Source organism: Pteropus vampyrus, unplaced genomic scaffold, assembly GCF_000151845.1.
Source record: "Pteropus vampyrus isolate Shadow unplaced genomic scaffold, Pvam_2.0 Scaffold2, whole genome shotgun sequence".
Lineage (NCBI taxonomy): Eukaryota > Metazoa > Chordata > Mammalia > Chiroptera > Pteropodidae > Pteropus > Pteropus vampyrus.
Window position 1 is genome coordinate 19,733,739 of NW_011888783.1, and position 25,069 is coordinate 19,758,807.

The 25,069-nt window shown below is 40.5% G+C and overlaps 1 protein-coding gene and 1 pseudogene across 1 annotated transcript in view; one reads left to right on the forward strand and one right to left on the reverse strand.

The window, feature by feature from the left end:
* Positions 1-17,014, forward strand: part of LRP2 (LDL receptor related protein 2) — a 191,448-nt gene extending 174,434 nt beyond the window's left edge. The window contains exons 66-78 of the mRNA XM_023528463.1: positions 942-1,107; positions 2,734-2,862; positions 3,949-4,169; positions 4,967-5,143; positions 6,074-6,193; positions 8,358-8,448; positions 9,287-9,354; positions 9,542-9,659; positions 10,164-10,293; positions 11,344-11,445; positions 12,976-13,083; positions 15,219-15,290; positions 15,486-17,014. Of these exons, the coding sequence (XP_023384231.1) occupies positions 942-1,107; positions 2,734-2,862; positions 3,949-4,169; positions 4,967-5,143; positions 6,074-6,193; positions 8,358-8,448; positions 9,287-9,354; positions 9,542-9,659; positions 10,164-10,293; positions 11,344-11,445; positions 12,976-13,083; positions 15,219-15,290; positions 15,486-15,647 (1,664 nt within the window). The 3' untranslated portion in view covers positions 15,648-17,014. The remainder of the gene's footprint in view (positions 1-941; positions 1,108-2,733; positions 2,863-3,948; positions 4,170-4,966; positions 5,144-6,073; positions 6,194-8,357; positions 8,449-9,286; positions 9,355-9,541; positions 9,660-10,163; positions 10,294-11,343; positions 11,446-12,975; positions 13,084-15,218; positions 15,291-15,485) is intronic.
* A 3,849-nt stretch (positions 17,015-20,863) lies between these two features.
* The window catches only part of LOC111737330, a 5,561-nt pseudogene continuing 1,355 nt past the window's right edge, over positions 20,864-25,069 (reverse strand).

Consider the following 25,069-nt stretch of genomic DNA (forward strand, 5'->3'; position numbering starts at 1 on the left):
TTTAATTCATGTCTACCTGCCTAGCACCTGACCCGACATTTAATACAGTGTATCTGGTGGGTACTCAAAAAATTTAATCTGATGAATGAAAAAATGAATAATGCTTGTTGTTGCATCTCTTATGGCTCTATATGATGTGTGGGAGATGGTCATGGAGCAGGAGTCCGAAAACTAGTCTTCTATGCCTGTCTCTCTCATCTAATACCTTTATGATCTTAAATAATTGTAACAATTGTCTGAATCTCCATTTTTTATCTGTTAAATAAGAGCAGTAATCTTGTTCTGCCTGCTACCTCTGAGAGTTGTTCTGAAGATCAAATGAGATCATAGAAGTGAAAACGCTTTGCAAACTATTAATAACTATGCATTGTAAAATTTATTATTGTGTTTTCACACTTAGTTATGCAGTAAGCTTTTTAAGAATAGTATATACCTAGGAAAGTATATGCCTTAAAAGTCACAGTCTTCCTATGCATTTAAAAATGTCTGCTGTCCACTATCCTTTAGTCTGTATGTAAAATAGGACTTAACCTACATGACTCCTTTATTGTCACCGTTATTGAGTATGATGTCAAACTCTCAACAGCCTGCCCGTGGTTTAATCTGTACATTCTATTTTGGAAATTAGAACTTGATCCTATTAATAAGATCTTGGATGAAGAGTAAATAGGCTCTCGGATGAAGTATATTTTAATGAATTACCTTCAAATAGAGAAGACTAAGTATGTATCAGTGTTATCAATTAAAGCATTTGTAGCTAATAGCTCTTCATGAATGATAAGTTTTGAGGTTAGATCATATTGATATAATGCAATTATTATTTATAAGAACAATGAGGTGGTAGAGATGTAAATAATTGATCAGTTCACCTACTTAGACCCAGTTCCTCCTTTACCTGATGTTCTTAATATACAACCGACATTTGTGTCTTGCCTCTGCAGGTGTCCTATATTACACTGTGCTAGGGCATGGTTCTAATTTTGGTGCTATCAAACGTGCCTACATCCCCAACTTCGAATCTGGCAGCAATAATCATGTGCAGGTAATGAACCTGGGCCTGAAATACATAATGCAGCCAGATGGACTAGCAGTGGACTGGGTTGGAAGGTAAGTTTAGCACACATTCCATTTTTGCCTATTCTGTTTTCTTGGTCATGGCTCATTCCTGCTGGCCTTGGCACATAAATTAAACTGGACCCAGATATGAGTATGCTCAGTCGCTGGTACAGCTGGGTGATGCCTGGGCTTCCTCTGGCCCCAGCAACCACCTCTGCTTACTTACCCAGTGTGTCCTATAAACATTATCATTTCCTATATTCTGTCTGTGTCATGAAAAACTTTGAGAAAGCACAAAGGTTAAGATTCTATATTTAAATTTAGGAGAGCATTTTTGCCAATAGTTCTGGGTTCCAAAATTAACCTTTCAGCACAGTTCATTATGTGAAGAAATGGGACAGCCTCACAATTCTCTCAGCAAAGCAATTGAGATGAGACCTTTTTCTCTGTGGTAATTATTTCAGGAGGAACAATCTACACTTTGTGTTTTTAGCAGGCTATGTGGTCGAACAGACTGGAAATTCGACTCTCTTGTAATCTTTGGGTTTTTTATTAATAGAGGTGTCGGCTCTGTTCTGTTCTTTTAGATTTTCTAGAACCCACATGTTTTGGATGACCCCTAAGTAAGAATCTTAAGTAGGTTTATCATCAGGTAGATAGATGCATGTGATGCAAACTGATGTGGAGAAGTCAGTAAGCTCCTTCTTCATTGAAGAGTCTTGCTCTGGAGTGACTTCTATGGAGAAGTGATAACGTTAGAATTAGAACGTAAGCATGCATAGACTCCCCTTTGTCCTTGAAAATGAACTGATAATAGAAAAAAGTGTTAGAGGGAAGGCTTAGGGGATTGCTAACCTCTGGGAAAATGGAGTTATTTACGATATTTATTAATTTTCACCTTTAAACAAACTTGTCTGGTGTTCTTAGAACACCTGAACATATCTGAAGAAGTTCATTTGGTCCCCACTGTGCCTGCAGGCTAAAGGGAAAGACTCATCAGCATTTTCTGTCAGGAAACAAGGTCTCAGAGAGTCAGGAACTTGAAACTCTAGACTTTTAACACTTCCTTCTGAAAACCAAGCAGGCAAGGCAGATCTTATTTGAAGTTTTACCTCTTTCTCAGCCTGAATGAATGAATGAATGAATGAAGAAACAGATGGAACTCTTTCTGCGTGTGAGAAACTGAGACCTTCGGTCTTAGGGATGGGAGCAGGGCAGGATGGCCTGGCTGACTTTGTTATGTAGAAAGGCTATTTCTACTCATCCTTGGGACTGTTGCCACATTCTTATTGATTCCAGTGGGGCTCTTGGCTGAGGAGAAAGCCCACTCACAGCCGGTCAGAAATAAAGGGCCAACCTGACAGTACTTAAGGCCTGGAAGTTCCTGTCTCATAGTAATATGGATGTGAGGTTCACTGCCATCGTTGACCCTGACTGATTCAGCCACTTTGGCTGATTGGGCAGGAGTCCCCTCCTGACCTCCTTGTTCTACTTGTAACCTTCCAAAGATATCCCCTTGGCTGAAGAGAGAGGGAAACTGTGCTTGCATCATTAGTTTCTGAATAGCTGTCTTGCCAGCCACAGCGTCCAAACTAAATGCTCTCACCTTCGAACCTTCTCCCCATAGGCGACCAGTCTATACTTTTCAGATGTTAAACTTTGTCCCTCTAAATTCAGGCATATATACTGGTCAGATGCCAGGAGTCAACGGATTGAGGTGGCTGAACTTGATGGAAGGTACAGGAAATGGCTGATTTCTACCCAACTGGATCAACCAGCTGCAGTGGTTGTGAATCCCAAACTAGGGTAAGTATTTAAAGGAGTTTAATATTCTAGGTATTTTCTGCTGGATTCTCAAAAATTTACATGTCTTTAATTATTTTTTCCTAATTGTACGGATATTGTTCTTGGACTTTTTTTGAATGGCGCCTGTGACTATTTTCAGGAATTATAGTATGCCCTAGAGATCATTTAGTACCAACCAGCCTTCAGACTGATGCTGTGTGAGGGGAGGGCCCCTTGCCACATTTTTTCCAGAGCCTGGTTTATCTGAAGTTCACACATTCCTCAGAAGAATTTAAGGATTGGTCTATACCTGATGATTGGTTTAGACTAGAGAATGCAAAGTGGTGGCTGGTGGGCTAAATATGGCCCATAGGTATATTTGATTTAAACTAACAGAGCTTTAAGGTTTTTTTTAAACTTATTTGCCAACATTTAAAAAAATTTTTTTTTTATATCTGTGTTTTGGGGCTTGAAAAAATCAGAAGAACTGATAACACTAGGTAGGCATGCCTTCTTTGATGCCTGGAACTTTTAGATAGGACCTCGTTCTCTTCATGCAACATATGAAAACTGCCTGCTCTACTCATTTTTCTTGCCCGCCTGGTCCTTTCCAGGTATTTGAAGTGGCGCAATCCCTGGTCTACGCAATTCTTCTATAATCAAGTCTTAATTGGATACAAAACAATACATTTGAAAAGTTAAAATATAAGCTCCATGAGGGCAGGAATCTTTATTTTGTTCTCTGATATACCCCAAATACAGAATAGTGCCTCTCACACAGTGGGCATTCAATAAATATTTTTTTGAAGAAGAAGAAACAGCTTTTGTAATTACATATTGTATGTATTTGAAAGGGTCTGAGTGTGTATCCTGGGGTAGGGTTGGGCAGTTTCTATTGAGGAAGCCCAGTTTCAGGAAGTACAGACCACAGATGTACTGGCTCCCCCTTTTCTCTCCATGTCTTTAAAGTAAAGTATAAAAATAGTGTCCCTTAGCACCCGGGCCTCTGTGAAAAACTGTTGATTTCCCTGTTGAAAGTCTATGCTCTGCTTCAGGGGAGAAGCCTCATTAGATGAAATGCTACAATGAGGAAACCTTCTGTTACAGGCTTATGTACTGGACTGACTGGGGCAAAGAACCTAAAATCGAGGCTGCCTGGATGGATGGGCAGCAGCGGAACGTCCTGGTTCACGAGGACCTTGGTTGGCCAACCGGCCTTTCTATCGATTATTTGAACAATGACCGGATCTACTGGAGCGACTTCAAGGAGAAAACTATTGAAACCATAAAATATGATGGGACTGATAGGAGAATTGTTGCCCGTGCAGGTTAGAAATGAGTTAGAATCCAATACAGTAAAAAAACAGTCAATCTATTTCCAGTTTCGTTGCCCATTTTCTCAAAAAGGAACCTTCATTTTAGGAAATGGTTTATAGAGTTTCTGAGATACCACCCACCCCCCACCCCGCCCCAACCCCAGTTCCCAGCTGTTGATTTAAATGCAAACGAATCATTAGCAATGATTAAGTCTGTTGTTGTTTTTACATAATTTTTAAAAAATGCTCTCAGCAGCAGATATTGAAACAAATGAGTTTCCTTTAGGTTGCTTTGATAAACGTGGCACTCATGTGTACCATGGTAATCCATGTGTAACCACTTCTAGAGGCATTCATTTTTTGATGTGCTACATTGTTTATTATGCACAACCGGAAACATCTAGAAAGAGAGAAACATTTTGTTTTCTTATTCAGACTGCAGAACTGCAACAATCCAGCACATATCAGGTTTTCCTAACACAATGTCTTATGTTCAAATAAAAAAAAAAATCTCTGCCATACAAATTAGTTTCCAAAAATAAAAGCAGCGATTTGAAAGTGAGCAAGTGCCCTATGATTTGTGCTAGCCTATAGGCATTAATCTAGTTTAATTTCAGTTATCATGAACTTCCAGCACAGCACACTTTTGTAGTCCCATGTATAGGAGGCTGCCTTAATATTCCTGGAATTTCAAGGCACTGAATTAGGGATGAATTCAAGGAAAACGACATCTGACATAGAAGTGGGGTTAGGGTATTTTCTTTTTCAGTAACCTTGTTTTGTTTTGTTTTTCCCCTGTGGGTAAGCAGCAGTGAACCCTTATAGTTTGGACATCTTTGAAGGTCAGTTATACTGGGTATCTAAGGATAAAGGAGAAGTATGGACACAAGACAAATTTGGACATGACGAGAAAGAGAAAATGCTGACAGTGAGTCCTTGGCTCACTCAAGTTCGAGTCTTTCATCAACATAGATATAATCAGTCAGGTAATCACCAACCTTGGAATACTAAGGATGTTCTTTAGTATTTTAAATTAATGGCTATATTGTTGGAAAATGGTAGTGGATTATAATAGGCTGACCTCTTGGTGCATGAAAGGAATGTGTGTGTGCGTGTGTGTGTGTGTGTGTGTGTGTGTGTATTATTTTGACCAAAGAAAGAGAAAATTGGAGGTCAAATGAAATTATGTACACCACCAGCAGATATGAAGTATACACATTTCAGATCTCATTGTTTGGAGTTATGGTTATGTACTTCCAGGCCACAGAATCCAGCAGGCATCAGGCCCCTGCAAAATGTGAATTAGATTAACAGGGCACAGAATGGACTTCACTGGTCTTACCTACTCTTGCAACTGTTAAGGCCAGGGCAGACAAGTTATCCTGAGCTGTATGAGCCTTATTCTAAAATTGTTAGTCAGATGCATTCCCTTGTCCTACAGATAAGGAAACTGAAGCCCAGAAGAAAGTTCTCCTTGGAAGGTGAGGGTGGAAATCATATCCAATATATAATTTGGATGGGCCACACATAGGACCTGTCCAAATTTGGGTGATGACAAATCTTGATATAATAATGGGGTCTCACTGGTCTTTTGAACGATCTCAAATTACTTAGCACTGATTAGTTTTTGAGGCTGTGCAATGACCACACACCTACCTTCCAAATCTGCCAGGGCATTAGAAGAGATAAGTGATGTCAGTAGGCAATGTGAGTGGAGCAGAAGGGGAATGGAGGGCACAGGGAGGGGCTGTGCCACTTTGGTGAGGTGACAGGTAGCATGTGGCCTAGAGGTGTTGGGATGCTGCCTGGGCTCTAATGTCACCTGGCAGGGCCACAACTCAGTCAATGGGCATGTCCTTGGTTGGGGTATTCATTTCCTCCACAGAACCTAACCACTGTTCTCTTCTGCTTTTTAGTGCCCAACCGCTGCAAAAAGGTCTGCAGCCATCTCTGCCTCTTGAGGCCTGGAGGATACAGCTGTGCCTGTCCCCAAGGCTCCACCTTTGTAGAGGGGAGCATCACCGAGTGTAATGCAGGTAGGGACACTGCCTGGGCAGCCACGGGGTTCTGGGAGAGCTGCTCTGCCTTCTTCAGTAGGTGCCCTACCCACGCTTCATCTTCTACAGGAGCCTAAAGAATGCTATGTACTGGCTTCTTTGCAGTATAGAGTGGGGAAAGCTAGAAGGAGGGATGAGAGATGGAGGAAATATGAACAGAGCCGAGTGGGACTTAAAGGGACTTGTGTTCCAATGATTTCTGAGAATTATTTGCTAAGATCTGCAGAGATATAGATCCAGTGACCCTAAATGTACTGTTGTATTGTTTTGGAAAGACGTTTTGAAAAGTGAATTTTTTATAAGGCCTCTTCCTCCTTTCTCCTCCCTGTACTGGATGACTGTCACCTATGCAGCATTAACTGGATTCCTCAAGGTTCCTGAGGTGGGGAGCCTTACACAGTACAGAGAGGAGGGCTAGAGGCGGGGTTCATGTTTTCCTCACATGCTCATTTCCAAGTTTTGACAAGTGCAAAAGGGCCTCATTTTAAAATGTACATTATGTTGTTGGAAGATGGAGGCTAGAATGAGGAAACGGTTTAATTCTTATCTCAAATGCTATGGATGATCTATGCTTGGCAAGACCTTTCTTCATTGCCTCTTAAATCAAGGAGCTAATATGCCATGGGGAATAACTAGTGTCCCTAACTAGTATTCAATGCTTGTTAAGCACTTAAAAAAAAATCATCCTGCAGTTCATGAGCAGCCCAGTTTATGGCTCACGTCCCCCAGTTTTAGCCAATTGGGAAATGAAGAGGTATAACCACCTTCAACCACCAGGGGGAGCAAGCGGATAAAGAAGGCACCACCTTTTGACTTCCCAGTCAGGCTGAAAAGTTGGCAGGTTTAGAGAATGAACTCGGAATGAAAACTGCTTCCCTTTGCTTGCCTTCCGCTATCCTCACTTTCATCCCAGGGCTACTGGGAAAATATTGGCAAGATTACATTATTTTGCAATATTTTGAACAAAATGACAACTTAAATTTCTTTTGAGATTTGTTCTATGCTGTAGATAGATCGTTCTGACATTTATTGCAGTTTCGCATTGAAGGAGATATGTCGTCCAGGTTCTCATCTACTACTTTCCTCATTTACATTTTTTGCCAAGCAGATGATATTAAGATTCTTGTTTAAAAGAACTTTAACTAAAATAAGCACGTTAGTGATGGTCGTCATTCCATACAGGGTCTTGATTTGGTATATTAATTAATCAATTAATTTGATAAGTATCTATCAAGTGCCCACCATGTACTAGAGACTGTTCCAAGTGCCAGAGATAACAGAAGTGAACAAAACAGAAATCCCCTGCTCTTGTTGAGCTTATAGTCTGACAAATAGAGACCCCGATAAATATATAATGTTAGGTGATAAAAGTAAAAGGGAGAAAACTTAAGCAGAGTAAAAGAGATGAAGATGAGTAGGAGTGGGGTTGTCCTTTCAGACAGAGAGCGCCAGGAAGGCTTCTAATTGAGGGGATGCGCCAGAAAGGTGTTCAAACCTTTTAAATAAACACCCAGGTGATAAATACTTATTGAGCATCTTCTAGGTATAAGACATGGAAACCCTAATGACCCATAAGGCACATCCAGGAAGTATGTGGGGGCTGAGCTGGAGCAGGGACTCAGAGCAAGAGTGGTTTTGGAGGACTTAAAAAAACAAGATGATCTCTCACCAGCTGTCTATCAAGCATCTACATATCTGTATCTATGTGTCTGTCTATTGATCAATGGCTCTCTGATGCTTTGGAGCCTTTAGTTGAAGTTTGGAGGTATGCTTAAATTGAACTTGACTTTAACTGGGGTCACAGAGGAGAATTCTGAATACGCCAAAGAAGAAGGTGAATGTTCTAAGAGGTTCCTTTACTGCAAGTTTCTTTTAACGATTAATGTATGTTCTGGAGCCTCGCATCACTCCACTGTTTCGGGAGTAGGGAGAAATGCTAGAAACTGCCCCTTTCTTTCCATCAAATGTATGTTACTCTCTAAGGCTTTATTACTGATAAGGAAATTCATCTGACTTAAAGGGAGGGTAATGTTTTGATAGGGAGACTAATTAACCACCCTCCCACCCTGGGCTGGGGGCAGGTTTGCATGGTATCAGTGTCAGTATGGTTGACTAACACATGCATGGCTTTCCCTTTCTGCAGCCATCGAAAATCCTATCATCATGCCTCCCCCATGCAGATGTATGCATGGAGGAAATTGCTATTTTGATAAGAATGACCACCCCAAATGCAAGTAAGTCTGAATGTTGAGGTCCGAGCTGTCTGAAGGGGAATTGCTTCTTCTGGGGGAATTCGAGACCTTAATGCAGCCAGAATAACAAGTGCAGGAACCTTGCTATTTCACTAATTGTCACATCTTAACCAGCTTGCCCTTTCTTGGGAGAGTCCACAGAGAACCAAGGCAGTGCTTCTCAAATTGTAATGTGCATAAGAACCACCTGGGGTCTGCCTCAAATGCCCATCTCATTCACAAGGATTCTGCATTTCTAACAAGCTCCCCTGAGAGCCCACAGAATTGTGGGCCACGCTTTGGGGAGCAAGGAATTAGAGAAATGAAAGCTACTGTATTTTCTTACTCACCCAGTATTGTCAATTACAATTGGATTGTGGGAGAGCTGCTTCAGGACAAGGCACACATGACGAGCAGAGAGCTGAGCTAAAGACTTGGAAGGAAGAGAATTGTCGAGAAAGCACTAACACAGAACAAGATAAATGGAGGTCTTTAAAAAGTACTTAATGAAAGCACACCAGAGGAAAGAACACAATCATGGTTTTCAGTTTTGCTCTCTAGGAAAGAATTCCATAGATTAGAAAAGACAGCGATAGGTTTATTTGATTAGGCTGAACTTGTAGATGCCATAGCTATTCCATTGAAAGTGGATTTCCAAAGTCAGATGACTGTTCTTTCTGCTTCTCATCTCTTGGCAGAATAAACAAAAGTCATTCAGGATATATTGTTGGTTCAACATTTCATTTATTAGTCAAACCTCTCTCTTCATCAAGATATGCTTATAAAATCTCAATAGACGTCTAAGATGGCAACAGCTTGTAAACAATTGTTTTACTTTCAGGTGTCCTAGTGGCTACATGGGAAATTACTGTGAAATAGGGCTTTCGAAAGGCATTTCTCCAGGAACAAGTAAGTTTTTAGAATACGAGCAACTTGGAATACTTCCCCATGCCTAAATCGAATGCCATTTATATTCTGTTTAACCCAGTCTTTGAAGAATGAATGAATGGTTCAAATACCCAGCTTCTACCTCTAAATCTGGCTCTTCTCCTTCACATGTTAATATGTTTGCTTCTTCCTTCCTCTTTGATGGCAGCGATGGCTGTGCTGTTGACAATCATCCTGATCATCATAATTGGCGCTCTGGCAACATTAGGATTTTTCCACTATAGGAAAACCGGCTCCCTTTTGCCTTCTCTGCCCAAGCTGCCAAGGTTAGTTTCATCATGTGGAACATTTGATTTTAGAAGCCTATGTGATATGACCATGTGAATAATTTAGTTTTTTTTTTTTTTTTAAGTTAAGAAAGCACAATACACAGTGCACCTTTTCTGCAGAAACTAAAAGTAATGAACTTATAGCAGTCACTTTAAATTATAAATTCTTAATCAGGTGCTTCTTTGAAACCTGAGTGCAAATCACATTTTATAGTCCAAATGGTTGTGCTTACTAGTGGACATTCAGGTTAGACTGGAGAACATAGTCAGTTGTGTGATGGGCCAGGCTTTATTCCTGAGAGTACCAAACTGGCTCTCTCTTAGATCTCAAGCTTTAATACCTCCAGGTAGCGAAGGGCCTTTACTACCATATTTGATGTATGAATACAGAGGGGGGATTGAGCATTTCATTTAAGATTTAGCTATATGAAGGAAAGGGTATTATTGCGAAAGGTTGTTACAAAAAGTAGTAAGAACCCTGTTTCGATTACTCCTTTTCAGCTTAAGCAGTCTTGTCAAATCCTCGGAAAGTGGAAATGGGGTGACCTTCAGGTCAGGGATGGATGTTAACATGGATATTGGAGTATCTGGTTTTGGGCCTGAGTCCGCTATTGACAGAGCAATGGTGATGGTGAGTGTAGCTTCAAAATGACTGTTTGAGGACTGTCATTTTTACTGTTTTAAAAGAAACACTTTTTATAAAGAATAAAATTAATCTAGGGGGAAAAAAGGATGATATGCCTCTCAGAATAAAGTCTTCACTGTACAGACAAAGTTAGGAAACATTAGGTTTGTTGCGGAATTTTTTTCTAAAAATAGTAATAAAGTTGAAATTTACCCCTCCTCTAAGCCAGACTGTTGAATTGGAATCATAAACAGTGGTAAGTTTAATCGGAATCTTAAACAGTCTTATGATTTTGGGGAGAGGGAAAAGAGAGAACATGATATTCTCTTTTCGTTTAATGGCTTTTTTGTATGTTTAAAGGAAGGAGTAGGGAAATATATGTTTCTTAGTCTCTTATGTTTTCCCACCGATGTATAGTGATGAAATAAACAGTAATTTTTAGAGTCAGTGGTTCATTCAAATCACAGCTCTGCCGCCTTCTAAGTATGTAATAATAGGCATGGAGCTTCATCTTCCTGACCCTCACTGTCCCCATCTGTAAAATTGATACACTAATATCTCCTGTGAGGACCGAATGAATATTTCATGTGTGGACTAGTATAGTATAATCAGCATAATTATAATCAGTATTGGGAAATTGTTTTCAGTATTCTGCCTTTCCCTCAAAGCTTTCATTTTTGCCCCCGCCTAAAACCACAATATTATCTATTCTTTCTTTTTTTCCACTCCCTCTCTTCTCTTTGCTCTTCTTCCACCACCTACCCCTTTTTTTGTTGTCCAAACCCAATCCTCAAGTGAGTATATGAACTAAGGAGCCATAGGTATAGGAGGAGTGTTTATTTCCTAGAGCTGATGGATTAGTGCATTTATGTTACTTTACATAATGGTTTGCCATATCAAGGCTCTGTCTCTGCTGGCTGCCTCCACCTCCTCCTCCTTCTGCAGTTTCTTTTTGGGTAAATTTGGCATAGCACCTATCATGCCACCAGGTATGAGGACATCTTCTGTGTGTAAATTAAATCAGTTTGGTATAATCTTTTATTTTTTCTTTATCAGAGTGATCACTTTGCCATGGAGATGGGAAAGCAGCCCATAGTATTTGAAAACCCAATGTATGCAACCAGGGACAGTGCTGTCAAAGTGGCTCAGCCAACCCAGGTGAGAATTTGCAGTTCTTTCTTTCAGGTGCCACAGCTGCTGGATCTTGTTCTGTAAAACAATGAATGCCCTCTTAGGGCCCGCCTCACCTTCCCTCAAATGGAAGGCAGAACAGTGGTCTAGTCCTCGCCTTCATTATCTGCAGTGACAAGGCTGACCAAGGACACAAGACCTGACAACAATCAGAATACTGTTTTCTTGTGCAGTCGTTGAGGTTTGGCAACCCTTCTGGGGGTGCTGACCAAGAGCCTTTTCATTCTAAGTGGTCAGAGCAAGAGGTATGAGTCTGTTCAGAGGCTTGGCAAACACAATGTCTGACACATACAGACTCTCATTAAATATCTGTAAAATGAATGAGCGAATGATAGTCAGGTATCACAAGGGTGTGATTTGAGGTGACATACCTGTGCTTAACTTTTCCATCCTTTTCTGAAAAGTACAAAGTATATACAGAGGTCTCCAAAGTTAATAGGAAGATATCTAAGTTTCCTTTGGTATAGCCCGACTACTCACTCATCTTTAAGAGGATCAGAAAGATGAGATAGCAGTATGGATGAAGGGAAAAGACTTTTCATTAAGTCGGGACCAACAGCCCCAAAGTCACTTCCAGTGCCTGTCAGCTGTTAGCTATACTTCTTTTGTCAAGACAACTATAGCCTCAGTGAAATACAGTTTTACTGGTAACACCTAAACTTCTTTTGAACTCACAAGATATGGTACATTTTAATATAAGACAGAAATGTTTATTTTATGAATAGCTTTCTTAAGATCAGAAATATTTGAATCTTGAAAGCAGTTTGCCTAATCCTTTGATATCCAGAGAGCAAAACTTGAATCATGTGATAAAATAGATATAACATTTTTATTTGGTATTTTCACTTGAAATAAAACGAGGCCATGTTTACAAATGTATATTCACATTCAAGAAGAAATAAAGCGAATGTGAAAATATAGGAAAAGAGTAAATTTCTACTTGTAATTTATTAATTATATATCCACGGTAATTTGGACTTAAGAGGGAATGTCTGGAAGAGTATTAATTCCATTATGCCCCTTGTTTCAAACATTCAGCCCCTTACAAGCAGTACTCTGAAATTATTAATCTTTTTCTAAACATCCAAAGATAAGGTTCTCAGTTTACCGATGACTTTGGGAATACTTTATGCTGTTCTAGGATTTTGACTGCCAATATACAAGCAAAGTATCTTTTAACCAAAAATATGGTCAATAGTGGGAGTAAAGGGCCATAGAGAAAGCAATAGAAATTGCTATTACTAAGTGAGATTGTGACCAGCGGTGAATGTATTTGCCTCCTAGGATTAAGACATAAGATAGATGACTTAGTGGTGGGTACTCCTGATTTGGGGAGTTGGGAGTGGTATTTTATTTCTGGGTTCCAGGGTCGGTCTCATATAATAAAAATGGTGCCTGACCATGTCTGTGGGAGAGCAGATAGAACCAAAGACCTAATAAGAAACTTTACAGCAAAAATTCTTTCAAACTGGATAATGGCATCAAATATTTGCACAGGTGACTGCATCTGAAAATGTGGATAATAAGAACTATGAAAGTCCCATAAACCCTTCAGAGGTAGCTCCAGACACCAAGTCAACTTCCTCAAGTGCTGATGGAACTCAGGTAACAGGGGCCAATAGCTGAAATAATATAGAATTTGTAAAGGACTTTGGAATTGCTGGGGTTGTTAACCTTCGGCAAACTAGGAAGACTCTGATAGGCGAGGCTCACATAAAGATAATTTTGAAAAAATCATAAATTGAAAAACTTTCTACCAAGTAAATCTACGTTCTAGTATTGAGATGAGAATGATGTTTCTTGGATGTGGGAAACCATGCGGAAAAGAAGGGCACAGACTTCTGGATCCAGCCTCTTCAGGCCAGAGGCTTTTGAGAGAATGGCTTAGTAAGAATAACGAGCTCATTGTGTCAAGGATGCATATAGAAGACCCTTCCCTTTACTGTGTAATGAAGTTTTTCTACAGCATACAGCCTTGTTCCCTTAATAAGTAAGTATGTTATTCTTTGCTCTACTGCTGTCACTTATGTTCACCACTAGATGGCATTAATTTATACCCTCTTCATCCATGTTTATTCGTCTAATTGTCTAACTAACATTATTGCCCTCAATGTGCCAGGCACAGTGTTTAATACTGGAGATTAAAAGAAAAAAAGAGACCACTAGACAAGCTTCTTGTGTGTGTTCTTCCTGAGATGAACACTAAAAGATTCTTTCAAATAAGAGTGGGCCTTTGCCAATTATAGTCCTTTTCCTTTTTTGCCTCCATCTTTGCAGTACGTCAGTTCTTCCTTTTTTTAAACTAGTTGAGGCTGAGACCCTCTAAGGTCTGTCCTCCCTGGTTTGTCCAGGGAGCTTCCTGTATCCGTTGCCCCCTGGGCACTGAGGTAACAGCCAGTGTGGCTTAAAGCATTAGAGGCACTTGGTTAGGATCACCCTAGGTTGGCATGAATGTGACAAAGAGGCTCACGAATTTATCTTTCGTTGGTAAATCTGCTCAAGGGACTTAAAGTTGAGAACGTGAACTCCTATGACTGAGTTCCATGATTTTCCACAACCCGTGTTGACATGTATGGGATTTCCCAAGGGAATAAACATGAAAATCACCACCATTTCTCTTGTTAGTCATTGCTTACCTCCAAATAGCCATTCCCTACTGAAGCAATGACTTTTAATTAAGAGTTTTCGCCTTCCCCAATAAGTGTAAGCTTCCAGAGGCTGGGCTCCAACCTGAATATCTTCATCTTCCCCTTGGTGACGACGATGTACAGAGTACGTGCTCACTTAAATGTGGATTAAAGGGAAGAGCCTCTTCTACTTCTCTGTAGCCATGTGCTCCCCACTCCTTCACATGTCAGTCCCCTGTTTTCACAGAGCAAGCGATGTTCCGTACGCCATATGGGCTACCTTAGCTGCCCGCTGGAGTAGGCTGTCTGTTCCCTGTCTCTGGTCCCTTGTCTCCTTCCATCTGGCAGCCAGAGCTGTGCCAGCATTGCCACCACAGGCAACTTTTCAGCAGACAGGGGCCACCCACCATAGTGTAGGATGAGTTCTCTTTGGGTTCTTCAGTTTCTGGGTCTCTGAGTCCTACAGTCATTGCCTACTCTTATACCTACAATTTAGTTAGATGATCTTGCTGTGACTCTGTTTTCTCATTTGTAAAATAGAGGTAATAAGAGCACTTAGCTCACAGGGTTGTTGGGAAGATTCAATTAGAAACTTGTTAAACTTAGAATAGTCCCTGACACATAGTGAGCTCTCAATAAATGTTAGCTGTATTTGTTATCACTCTTGTTTCTATGATTACAGGAGGAAATGATGAAGGGAGAAGGGATATGCTTGAGTCGACCAAGGATCGAGATATCATTTTAGGAAATGAGAGTTGCAGTCTGGCCTTTTCCTTGAAATTTCAGGCGGCCCCCAAAGAAATCTCTTTCCAGTTTCTGTCAAAGAGAAACTGTCATAATATCTAGATATTATGGACACAGATTCTGTAAACTATAAATTTCAAACCAAGGAAGTGTTTTAAAATTATTAAATAAAAAGAGCCCAGACAGTTTCAGTCGCTGTTTAGGAAACAGCGGAAAGGGAATTGAACAGTTTACAACATGGGCCAGGTCACACAATCCTAGGTCTCAAATTGCTTTTTCCCTTCAGTAAGAAGAAATTTTACAACATGGGGCAAGAAACCCACAAAATGTTCATTACAGAAGGTTTTCTGTTTCTCTTTTTTCATTTAGGCAACAAAATGGAATATCTTCAGGCGAAAACTGAAAGAAGCTACCAACTTTGAAAACCCAGTCTATGCAGAGGTAATTTTTAACAGTTTTTCTTAGCACAAGAATTCTTTTTTAGCAATAACTTACTTAGCTAAATTGGATGTACATTCAGAATATGTCCATACACTGAAGAGTATGTCCTGGCAAAGATTTGTCTTTTTTACACCAAACTGTTTCCGGTCTTGTTGGGTGAATAAATGGCTAATTCATGTTTCTTTGTGGTCTTAGATGGAGAATGAGCCAAAAGAAAGTGCTGCTGTGACCTCACCTCCATCACCTTCTCTCCCTGATAAAAATCGTCCAAAAAGAAACCCAACTCCAGCCTATACTGCAACAGAAGACACTTTTAAAGACACAGCAAACCTTGTTAAAGAAGACCCTGAGATGTAGCTACGCTACAGTTATTTAGGGAATAATTAGAAACACACTTTTGCACATATATTTTTTACAAACAGATGAAGAAAAGGTAACATTCAGTACTTTATTGAAAAAAAATATATATACTTTTTTCCCTGTTTGCCTATAGTTGGAATTGTCTGTGGAAACTATGCCTGTGAGTCTTATTTTTTTTTTTTTTTTACTTAATGCCATCTCATATTTTTACAAATAATTATCACAATGTACTATATGTATATCTTTGCACTGAAGCTATCTAAAGGTAATGCTATAAATATATTGTACATTTGTAAATTTTGGAAAGATTACCACATCATTAAATTTGCTAATAAAACTACCTGCTGAATTGGTTGGTGGTCATTATGATAAATGATCCAATGAGGAAAGGAATTGACTTGGGGCCTTTGGCCCTGTCTAAAGAAGAGGCACCACTCATATTTCCTATAGAATTATCCAGGAAGGGAATCCAGGCCCCATTCTTGGGTCCATTTTTACATATCAGCACTTAATTAATGTTCAATGTTACAGGTAACCTGATTAATAGATATATTAATAGAGGGCACTGTGTGTTACATAGATGTCTAGATTTGACTGTAGACACCTCAGATAATGCAGAAGATGGAAAAAGCAATTCAGTTTCACCCTTCTGCACGTTTGCATTGTCTAATCAGAACACTCTGTTTCATATGCATTATCTCACTGGTTGCCAAGGCAGCATTTTTATTTGTAATGTCTGTGAAAAAAATCCCATGTCATTAAGCACAAGTTAGTTTGCAGAGTGATTTACACCCTTGCCTGGAATCTCAGGTGGTCACCTTCCCTAGGAACTGGAGCTCAGTAGCTGAATTACTAAAACCATATCTGTGTCTTCAAAAAGTAAGGTGCGAAACAAATACTGCTTAAGCAAAGCCTCAACTGGGTTTTTGTTTCTGTGTGTGAAAATATCATTATAACGACTATTTATTTCCTAAGCTGAACATGAATAGAAAGGGAAACCATTCTTATTGAGTCTTTGTTAGGTCCTTTGGCTAAATCATACATTTATATCAGAATGTACTGTAGAATATAGCTCTTCTCTTGAATAGCGGGTATACTCTTCACAACCAGAAAACCATGGCAGGAATATTCAATTTTCATACTAAGTAGAGTTCTTGGCTCTCTGTGCTAGTATTGCACATTTTTAAAACAATGAATGAATGGATGGATGGATGGATGGATGGACGGACGGACGGATGGATGGATAAAACATGTACTACTGATTATTTTATTCATGAGTTCTCAAAATATGTGTTGCTTATATCTTGAGTGCTCATTGTAATTCCTTTGAAATGTATTTTGATTAGAAAATCAAATGGAAATGATGCTGCTGAAAATTTTCTAATAAATGTGTATTTTATCAGACTTCTTTTGTGTGCTTCTTAAGCTTGGGTCATGGATCTTGTATTTTGCTGTGCAGAGAGCTTGGGGCTTTGAGTGCTAGGGAACCCGGAAACCTGGGGTGCCCAGGGTTCAGGCAGGGGAGAGGTATGTCCAGAGTGCTGAGCCTGCAGGCCTGGCGGAGTGATGTCAGAAGAGTAAGCCTCCTTTAAGTTCTTACCTGAACTCTCGGTAGGCAGCCCCTTTTTGTTGCCTTTCAAAGTCAATTTTCACCTCCCCTTTTACTTTCTTATCCCCTAGGCCCTGAGCCAGTTTCCCCATTTCAGATCTAATTGTGTTCCAGAGCTCAGCGGGAAGTGTACCCTCTGCTGAGGGATCCTGGAGCTAGCCGCTCATGCTTTGACAGAAGAGCAGAAAGGATGGTCACAGCTGGAGAGGGTTTTGTTCAGACTGAGATTCAGGCTTCCCTGGGTGTATTTTGATGTCTTAACTCTGGGATTTGAGGGCTGTATCAGAAACCGAATACCAAGAGTAAAAAGGGGCCAAGGGAACCTGTGCTTGAAAATAGTTGTAATTTCCAGCTTTGATATTTGTCTTGGGCTTTAAGCTCAGTAAGAAATTATTCTGGGGAATTTCTTTTATAAGAATGAGTTTCCCGCTTAGCTTCATTTCTGGGTCTACCCTGGAAAGGAATCAGAAAGCCTGCTGCTGCGGTCCTGTCCTCTGGCACTTGGGAATTGGAACGTGAGGGTCACGCGTTGCCTTCCACGTAGACTCTCCTAGCTAGGGTTGTGCCCCTGCCTCCCTCCCTCCAGCCCCAGAGCAGCTATTCAGAAGTTCTGCCAGGTGGAGGACAGGGTGCTGTGTAGGGGACTAAAGCTGATGTTTATCATTTCGTCATATGAAGCAGGAACAGTTTTACTAGCGGACACGTAATATAAAATTACAGCCACAGCAGATGTGTCCACAGAAAGCTGTCAAATGACACTGGTCACCTGTTTCTAGGGTTTCCTATTGATTTATTATTAATTATTATTATTATTATTTTTATTTGCTATTCACTCATTCATTCACTCATTCACACACACACTCACTTAGTGTTCTACCGGTGCTCAGTTGCAGACTAGGAGGCAAAGACAAGGGGTTTAAGGAAATTTGTGAGAAGAGAACCTTTAATTGAGAATTCCATTCATTAACTTGTTTTTCTGTTTTTTTTTTCTGAATTGGGAAAAGACGGGCTCAAAGATAATTAAGAATCAGTTAGGCCTGGGGTGAGGGAGTGTTCCCAGGAAGCTGGTAGGAGGTGCACGGCTTTCCCCAGTGTCCTGGAAAGACCCCTGGACTTGCGGCCTGGAGCCCTTAGCTGCTTTTGACCTCTCAGTATCTCTTCAGCCTTCTCTTCTGTGTTCATGTAGGTCACAGGACACAAGTCATAATGGGGATAATGTTTCCTTTTTGAAAGCTCTTTTAAGAGCATAAAACATAAAATTGCTTTTTTCACATCTGTCATTTGCTTTGAAGTAATCCTGGATGTGCTTTGGGTACAGGGCAAGGAGCTGGGTATAGATACAAAAAGATTGGCCAGGAGTCAGTAATTGTTGAGGCTGGTCATGAGGTACGCGGGGTTCATCATAATATTCTCTCTGTTCTTATGTATGTTTGACATTTTCCTGAGTAAGTTAGATACACTCTTTAATAGTATTTGCCCAATCATCACACATGAATCTCTTCCCCCAGGATCCAAATCACATACATTCACTAATTGCCTCCATAGCACAAAGTTCAATATTCATAGTCTCCTGTTCCAGGCACCAGAGTTAGAAATAATAATAGCTAGCTAGTTGCGTGTTTACCATGTGCCAGGTTCAGTTCTGATTACGTTTTATCTCATTTCATTTTCATAAAAATCCCGTAAGATAGATACTGTTATCTCTGTTTTACAGATGAGGCACAGAGTGATTAAATATCTTTTCTAAAGTCACACAGCTAGTAAGTGATAGGGCTAGAATTAAAACCCAGCTCTGTTTCCAGAGCTCGTGCTCTTCAACCTAGCACTGTGGCCATTTCTGTCAGGGAGCTCATGTCCAGTGGATGAAATGAATCCCAATTATGTGGTATGTGGAAGCACAGAGGAGCGAGCAGGCAGTGCTCATCACAGATCTTCAAGTTTGACTTTGAAAGATGAATTTTGCCAGCAAAGGAGTTCAAGGATGAGGGGAGGCAGAAAATACAACATGAGCAAAACAAGGATGTGGGAAGATACACAGGGTGTTTGAGATACATGAGATGTTTAAGGACAGAATACTGTTTGGCTGAAAAGCATGGAGGAGAAGAGTGGTGGCTACAAATGTAGCTTAAAAAAAGATTGGGTGGGGCCATATTGTGAAAGGTCTCTAATACCCTGGAAGGAAGGCCCGCTCGGGAGAGCGAGCACTGTCCTACACCACCGGTGGTCCCAACCACAGCCACTGCAGAAGGTGGGTCAAAAAAATCACCTGGGCGTGTCAACTCTGGGAAGTTACCAGCTTAGCTGACCCCTTGCCGCTTTGAATGTTTTCAGTCACACCGATTCTGTGCCACTCCTTCCCGGATGTGAATCCAGAGCATTTTATTTGAAAATCAACAAGTGTCTTCATTCACTTTGTGTCCATGATATTCTGGAATAAGTGATGGGAAACAAAACATACAGGTTTCTAGAAACTATTAGATGTCACTGAGTCTCACTTAGCTACAATATCGCTAGTCATTGAGTGCTGTCCCCAGCATATGGGGACTAGAGAGGAAGGGCACATATTCCTGTCACTCTGTTAACTAGTGTCCTCCAGTGATAGTCATTTGCCAAAACAACTTCCCAACCAATAATTTTCATCATAGGGGCTAGGCGATCCTCCTGCCGTTATATCTCTCTGAACCCCAGCTGCTCGTTCTATAAAATAGGGAGGATGGCTATGAGAATCCAGTGTGAAAATGCATGTGAAGAGTGTACTCAGCTCCATGCCTGGCACAAAGGAAGCCCTTAATCCTTGGTAGCCGTGATTATTATCATCATTTATTAAGTAGAGGTGAAGGGAAGAGGCTTTTTCAAAAAAGTGTATTTATAAAAGCTCCTTGGGCGATTGTAATGTGAAGCTAGGGTTAGAACTACTAATCTAAATAGAACTGGCTAATCTTTAATTTTTTTTTTTAAATAAAATATGTTATGGGGTGGTCAAGATTTTATCTAGGCCTTTGAAAGGATGCATGTATCATTCCCTGTGATGAGGCTAGAGTGGAGATGATAAAATGTTAAGTCTTATTTTATTGTGATTGAAGGGTGACGGGAAAGGTAATATTACCCCTGGGCATGAAAGTTGGAAAACCAAGGCTGAGAATGGTAAGGTGCATATTCGGGTCATGGCCTGGGAGACAGAGCCAAATTTCTTGTTCCAACCAGCCAGTGGCAGGGCCCTCCCTGCATTCCCAGAGTTGAGCACCTAGACCTTTGCTGACTTAAAGAACAGCTGGACATAGGAATTTATTCCACCCCTTCCAGAATTTCCAGACTCAATGTCAAGGGACTTCAGTTACGTTCTGTTCGTTAGTCTCCTTTCGCTCCTTGGTGGCTGTAATATCCTCACGTGGCCTTTCGGGAGACCAGGAAGCTAGGAGGCTTTGGAAAGTCCTGAGCCTTCCTGACACTACAGAGGCATTCACTCTAAGTGAGGTGGGATGCGGTCCATTCCCACAAGTGGAACTGTGTATTTATTGCTTCTAGGTTTTCGTTTGTTGAGTTTTTACGTTTTTATTTTTTGGCAAATTCTAACAATAAAGGATTTTAGAGCAATGCTTCAGCTTTAGAGGATTTTAGAGCAATGCTTCAGTTTTAGAGGATGAGCAGTCTTGAGCTGTTCTTCACACAGTTCTTTGCCGCCATTTTCCAAATCTTAAAGGGACTGGATGCATTTGGTGGAGGGTTATAAAGACCATTTGCAGCACGAAAAATAGTTACGTATATTGTGGTTATATCTAGGTTTTGGCGGGGCAATCTATCCATCTGTCATCAGGGCCTTGCCAATGGCCTCATGTAAGCAGCTGACACAGACTCCAGTCACACTGGTAAGTAGTTCTAGAGAGAGCGACGCTCTGACTAACCAACCTGCCATGGGTAAGTCATTTCACCTCCCTGCAGATTAATAGCTTTATCTGTAAAATGAAGGGGTTGGATACGGTTAATTCTAAGATTTCTAGCTTTCAAGTGCTACAGTTAAATGATTTATTTCTACTTTACTCTTCATTTGAAATTTAGTTCATTTCCAACTCATTGCTGCTGTTTCAGTAAGTTCTAAGCTTGTTATAGCATCTTCAAAGAAGGCAGATTAAATGATAGCATCTTAATTTTTATCCTCAATCACTGTCTCTTTCTAGTTGAGCTATCAGACATGCATTTTAGAAAATTCTTTTTTGAAATATCTGAGAGCCTGCCTGTCGATTTCAGGGCTGAAAGTTACCATGAGAGATTCCTCTTTGTAGGAAACTCCTGCAAACATCATTTATAGATCCAAGGCAGCAGGGGCCTTACATGGGACTCTGGGGCCCACATCAAATTCCCCAAGGGACTTTGGACAGAGTTAAGATTGTTTGAGGAAGAGGCAGCCACCTGTGAAGAGCCAAGGGCATCCTGCTGACTTCTGATAAGTTGTGAGATCCATGACTTGTGTTTAGGTTAAGGAACAAATGAACCTAGAAGTAAAATAAATTAATCATGATTTTCCATTCTTTGAAAGTTAAACTCGAATTTGTTTTTTAGTTGTGGTAAAATACATATCACATAAAATTTAAAAATTTTAACTATCACTTTGGCATCAGGGGCCTTTTGTTTTTGTTTTTGTTTTTCGAGATGCCCTTAAAAGGCTGTCTATAACGACGTGGTTTTTTGTTTGTTTGTTTGTTTGCATTTATTTGATGCTGAATTTACTCCATAAGTTTTTGTTTCTTCAGTTTCTTCTGGGATACCTTTTCCTTCTGTGCAACCTCCTCTTCCGGTTTAGGAACCATCTGCTCTTTTTCAGTAAGGATCATCTCAATGTGGCAGGGAGAGCTCACAGAGGGTTAATCCGCCCTCGAGCTCTGTAAGTTCTGTGCCGTGTCTTGGGAGCTTGGTTCACCTGGATGCGCTCAGTGACCAGAGAATCTACATCTAAACCTTAAGTTCAGCGTCACTTTCTGCATTTTTAAGCATGTGCAGCAAAAATTCAGCAGTCTTTTTGGGCCACCGACCCTGCGTCCAGCCCCACTGTTTGGCCTGGGCACACCTACCAACTATACCATTGTAATGACAGAATGACATACACTGCTTCTGGAAAGCGACATCCTTCAGATACTTGGTGGCTTTTCAGATATGTATATCCTTGATGGCCTGGGCAGTTTCACAAGTGTTTTTAAAGTGAACATGAAGATTTGAACCTCTCATCTTGCCTGATTTTGTGGGCTTTTCTGGGTCAAGTGAATAGCGAACTATTTTCAGAGGTTACCTTAGGCCATTTACGGAAGAGCGGCTGCTTGTGATGGCTTTGACACTCACTCAGAGCCCATGAAAAGATGGCAGGAAACACAGCTCAGCCCAGCCCAGTAGAAAATGCCCTGATGTTTAGAGCGTAAAGCCACCAGTGTTAATACCTTAAGCAGATGGCCACCCAAGTCCTGATTTAAGTTAGCTTTAATATCTTGGAAAATGAACTATAGTTGGAACCACGACCCTTTCCTCACTAGCTGGCTGAACTTGTGCAAGTTGTTGAGCTTCTCTAAACTTGTTTTTACCTTAAAAAAAGATCGCAGATAATAAACTCCATAGGGCTCTCATGAGGATAATATTTATTAATTCACTTTCACTCAACAAACATTGAATGAGCATCTACTAGGTAGCAGGGAATTGTATCAAATTGTAAAAACTAACATTTATGTGAACACATTATGTGAAGTATCTTATTTAATTCCTCTGGAAGCTTTATATGAGACCTGTTTTTTTTTTTTTTTCATTTTACAAATCAGAAAACGGAGATAACATATGGGAAAATGCTTTGTAAATTATAAAGCACAATACAACATGCTTTAGGACAAGTCATGACCTAGGAAAAATTTCCTTTATTTCCTCCATTTTAATTCTGTGAATTCCTACTAACCTACACCGTCTAGCAATAATGATAATGATGGCAGGTATTTATTGAAGGTTTCTTATGTACCAAGACCTCTTTTAAGCACTTTTCAAGTATTAACTCATTTAATCCTCCCAACAACCCTATGAAGTAGATTATTATTATCATTCTCATTTTACAGATGAGGAAACTGAGGTAAGAGAGGTTAAATAACTTGAACAAGATCTCATAGCTATCAAGTGTTGGATCAAGGACACTCGCTTAGACATTCTGGTCCCTGGGTGTGTGCTCTCTATCATTACGCCACACTGAATTCTGACATAGGCTGGCAAGAAAATATTCGCCCTAATCCACACAGACCCAACTGCCTCTTCATTCTTATTTCACTCTTCTCTTACTGCCCGACAGCTTCCTCGTCTTAAAAATCTTTCTTAACCCCTATCAAAACTTCCTGCCCAAAGAAAACCTTCAGTGACTTGTATTCTACTGAGAGCAGAGAAATCATTTCTGGCCCATGTGCGTTACTCTCTCGCCTTCGGTCAACACTAATGCAGTTTAGCAAGAGCTATTGGAGGACAGGGCTTCAGTCCCATGAGGGACCTTGTGCTGGATTGGCTTTGGGGTGCTCCTTTCCCAGTTGGGTGCTGGCTTCTCCCACTATGAAGGGCCAAGCCAGCTCTGTCTAGCTGTGCCACCAGCATTAACCTTTTCTTCACAGGAGTCATTAGCATTTAAATATATAATGAACCAATGCTTTGGTTTATTCTGTGGATAAATAAATCTGCCAGGACAGGCTGAACATTAGTGGTGTGCTTCCTGCTGTGTTCGATCATGCAAGGTGCTTGTTCTTGGGAAATGAAGAGGCAGAAATATGTGAAAGAGAGCACCAGCGATTTTTGTGAGTTCTGCCTCAAAACAGATGGCGAAGTCAGTTTAGACAGCTAACCCTACCCTACTTTTTATTTGTATTTTCCTGGGCAGGTCTCTCTTTAATCAAGTGGAATGCATGCCCCTTTTCTGCACTCTCATCGACTTTCTAAGCTCACCTCCATTCTAGTCTTGTTACACATTATAATCATCCTTTTCTTTGTATCTCTCTGCTGTTCTGTGTGAATCTCTCAGGGACGATGACTAGCTTTCATTCTTATATCCACAGCCCCTAACACGGAACCTGGCACTTAATAGGTGCCAGATAAACATGAGCTAAGTAAACGAATACAGTTCACGCACCACTTAACATGGGAGTATGCTCTGAGAAATGCGTCTTCAGGCAATTTTGTTGTGTGAACATCATAGAATGTACTTACACCTAGATGGTACAGCCTGATACACACCTGGGCTCTATGGTAAAGCTTATTGCTCCTAGGCTACAAGCCTGTACAGCATTTTACTGTACAATACAACATGAGATTAAATCAGCGCAAGAGGAAAATGATGTAATCAAGAGGCACGGTAAACGAGACGTGTGAGGCTGCTGCTGGAATATCACGATGTACTGTTTTAAGCAAACTTTTTTCATAAGTAGAAAGAACCCTAAAATAATGATAAAAACTGTAGTATAGTAAATACATAAACCAGTAACATAGTCAGTTATTATAGTAATCAAATATCATGTACCGTTCATAATTGTATGCGCTATACTTTGATACGACTGGCGGCACAGTAGGTTTGCTGACACCAGCATCTCTGCATACGTGAGTAAAGCTTTGCCCGATGACATAGCAATGACTATGACGTCATGATGGCTACGAGGTCATGAGAGTGACGATGTCGCGACGGCTTCGAGGTCATGACAGTGACGATGTCACGACGGCTACAACATCACTAGCTGATAGGAATTTTTCAGCTCTGTTACAATCTTATGGGAGCATGCCGTTACACAGGGCCTGACTGTAACAAAACAAAAAT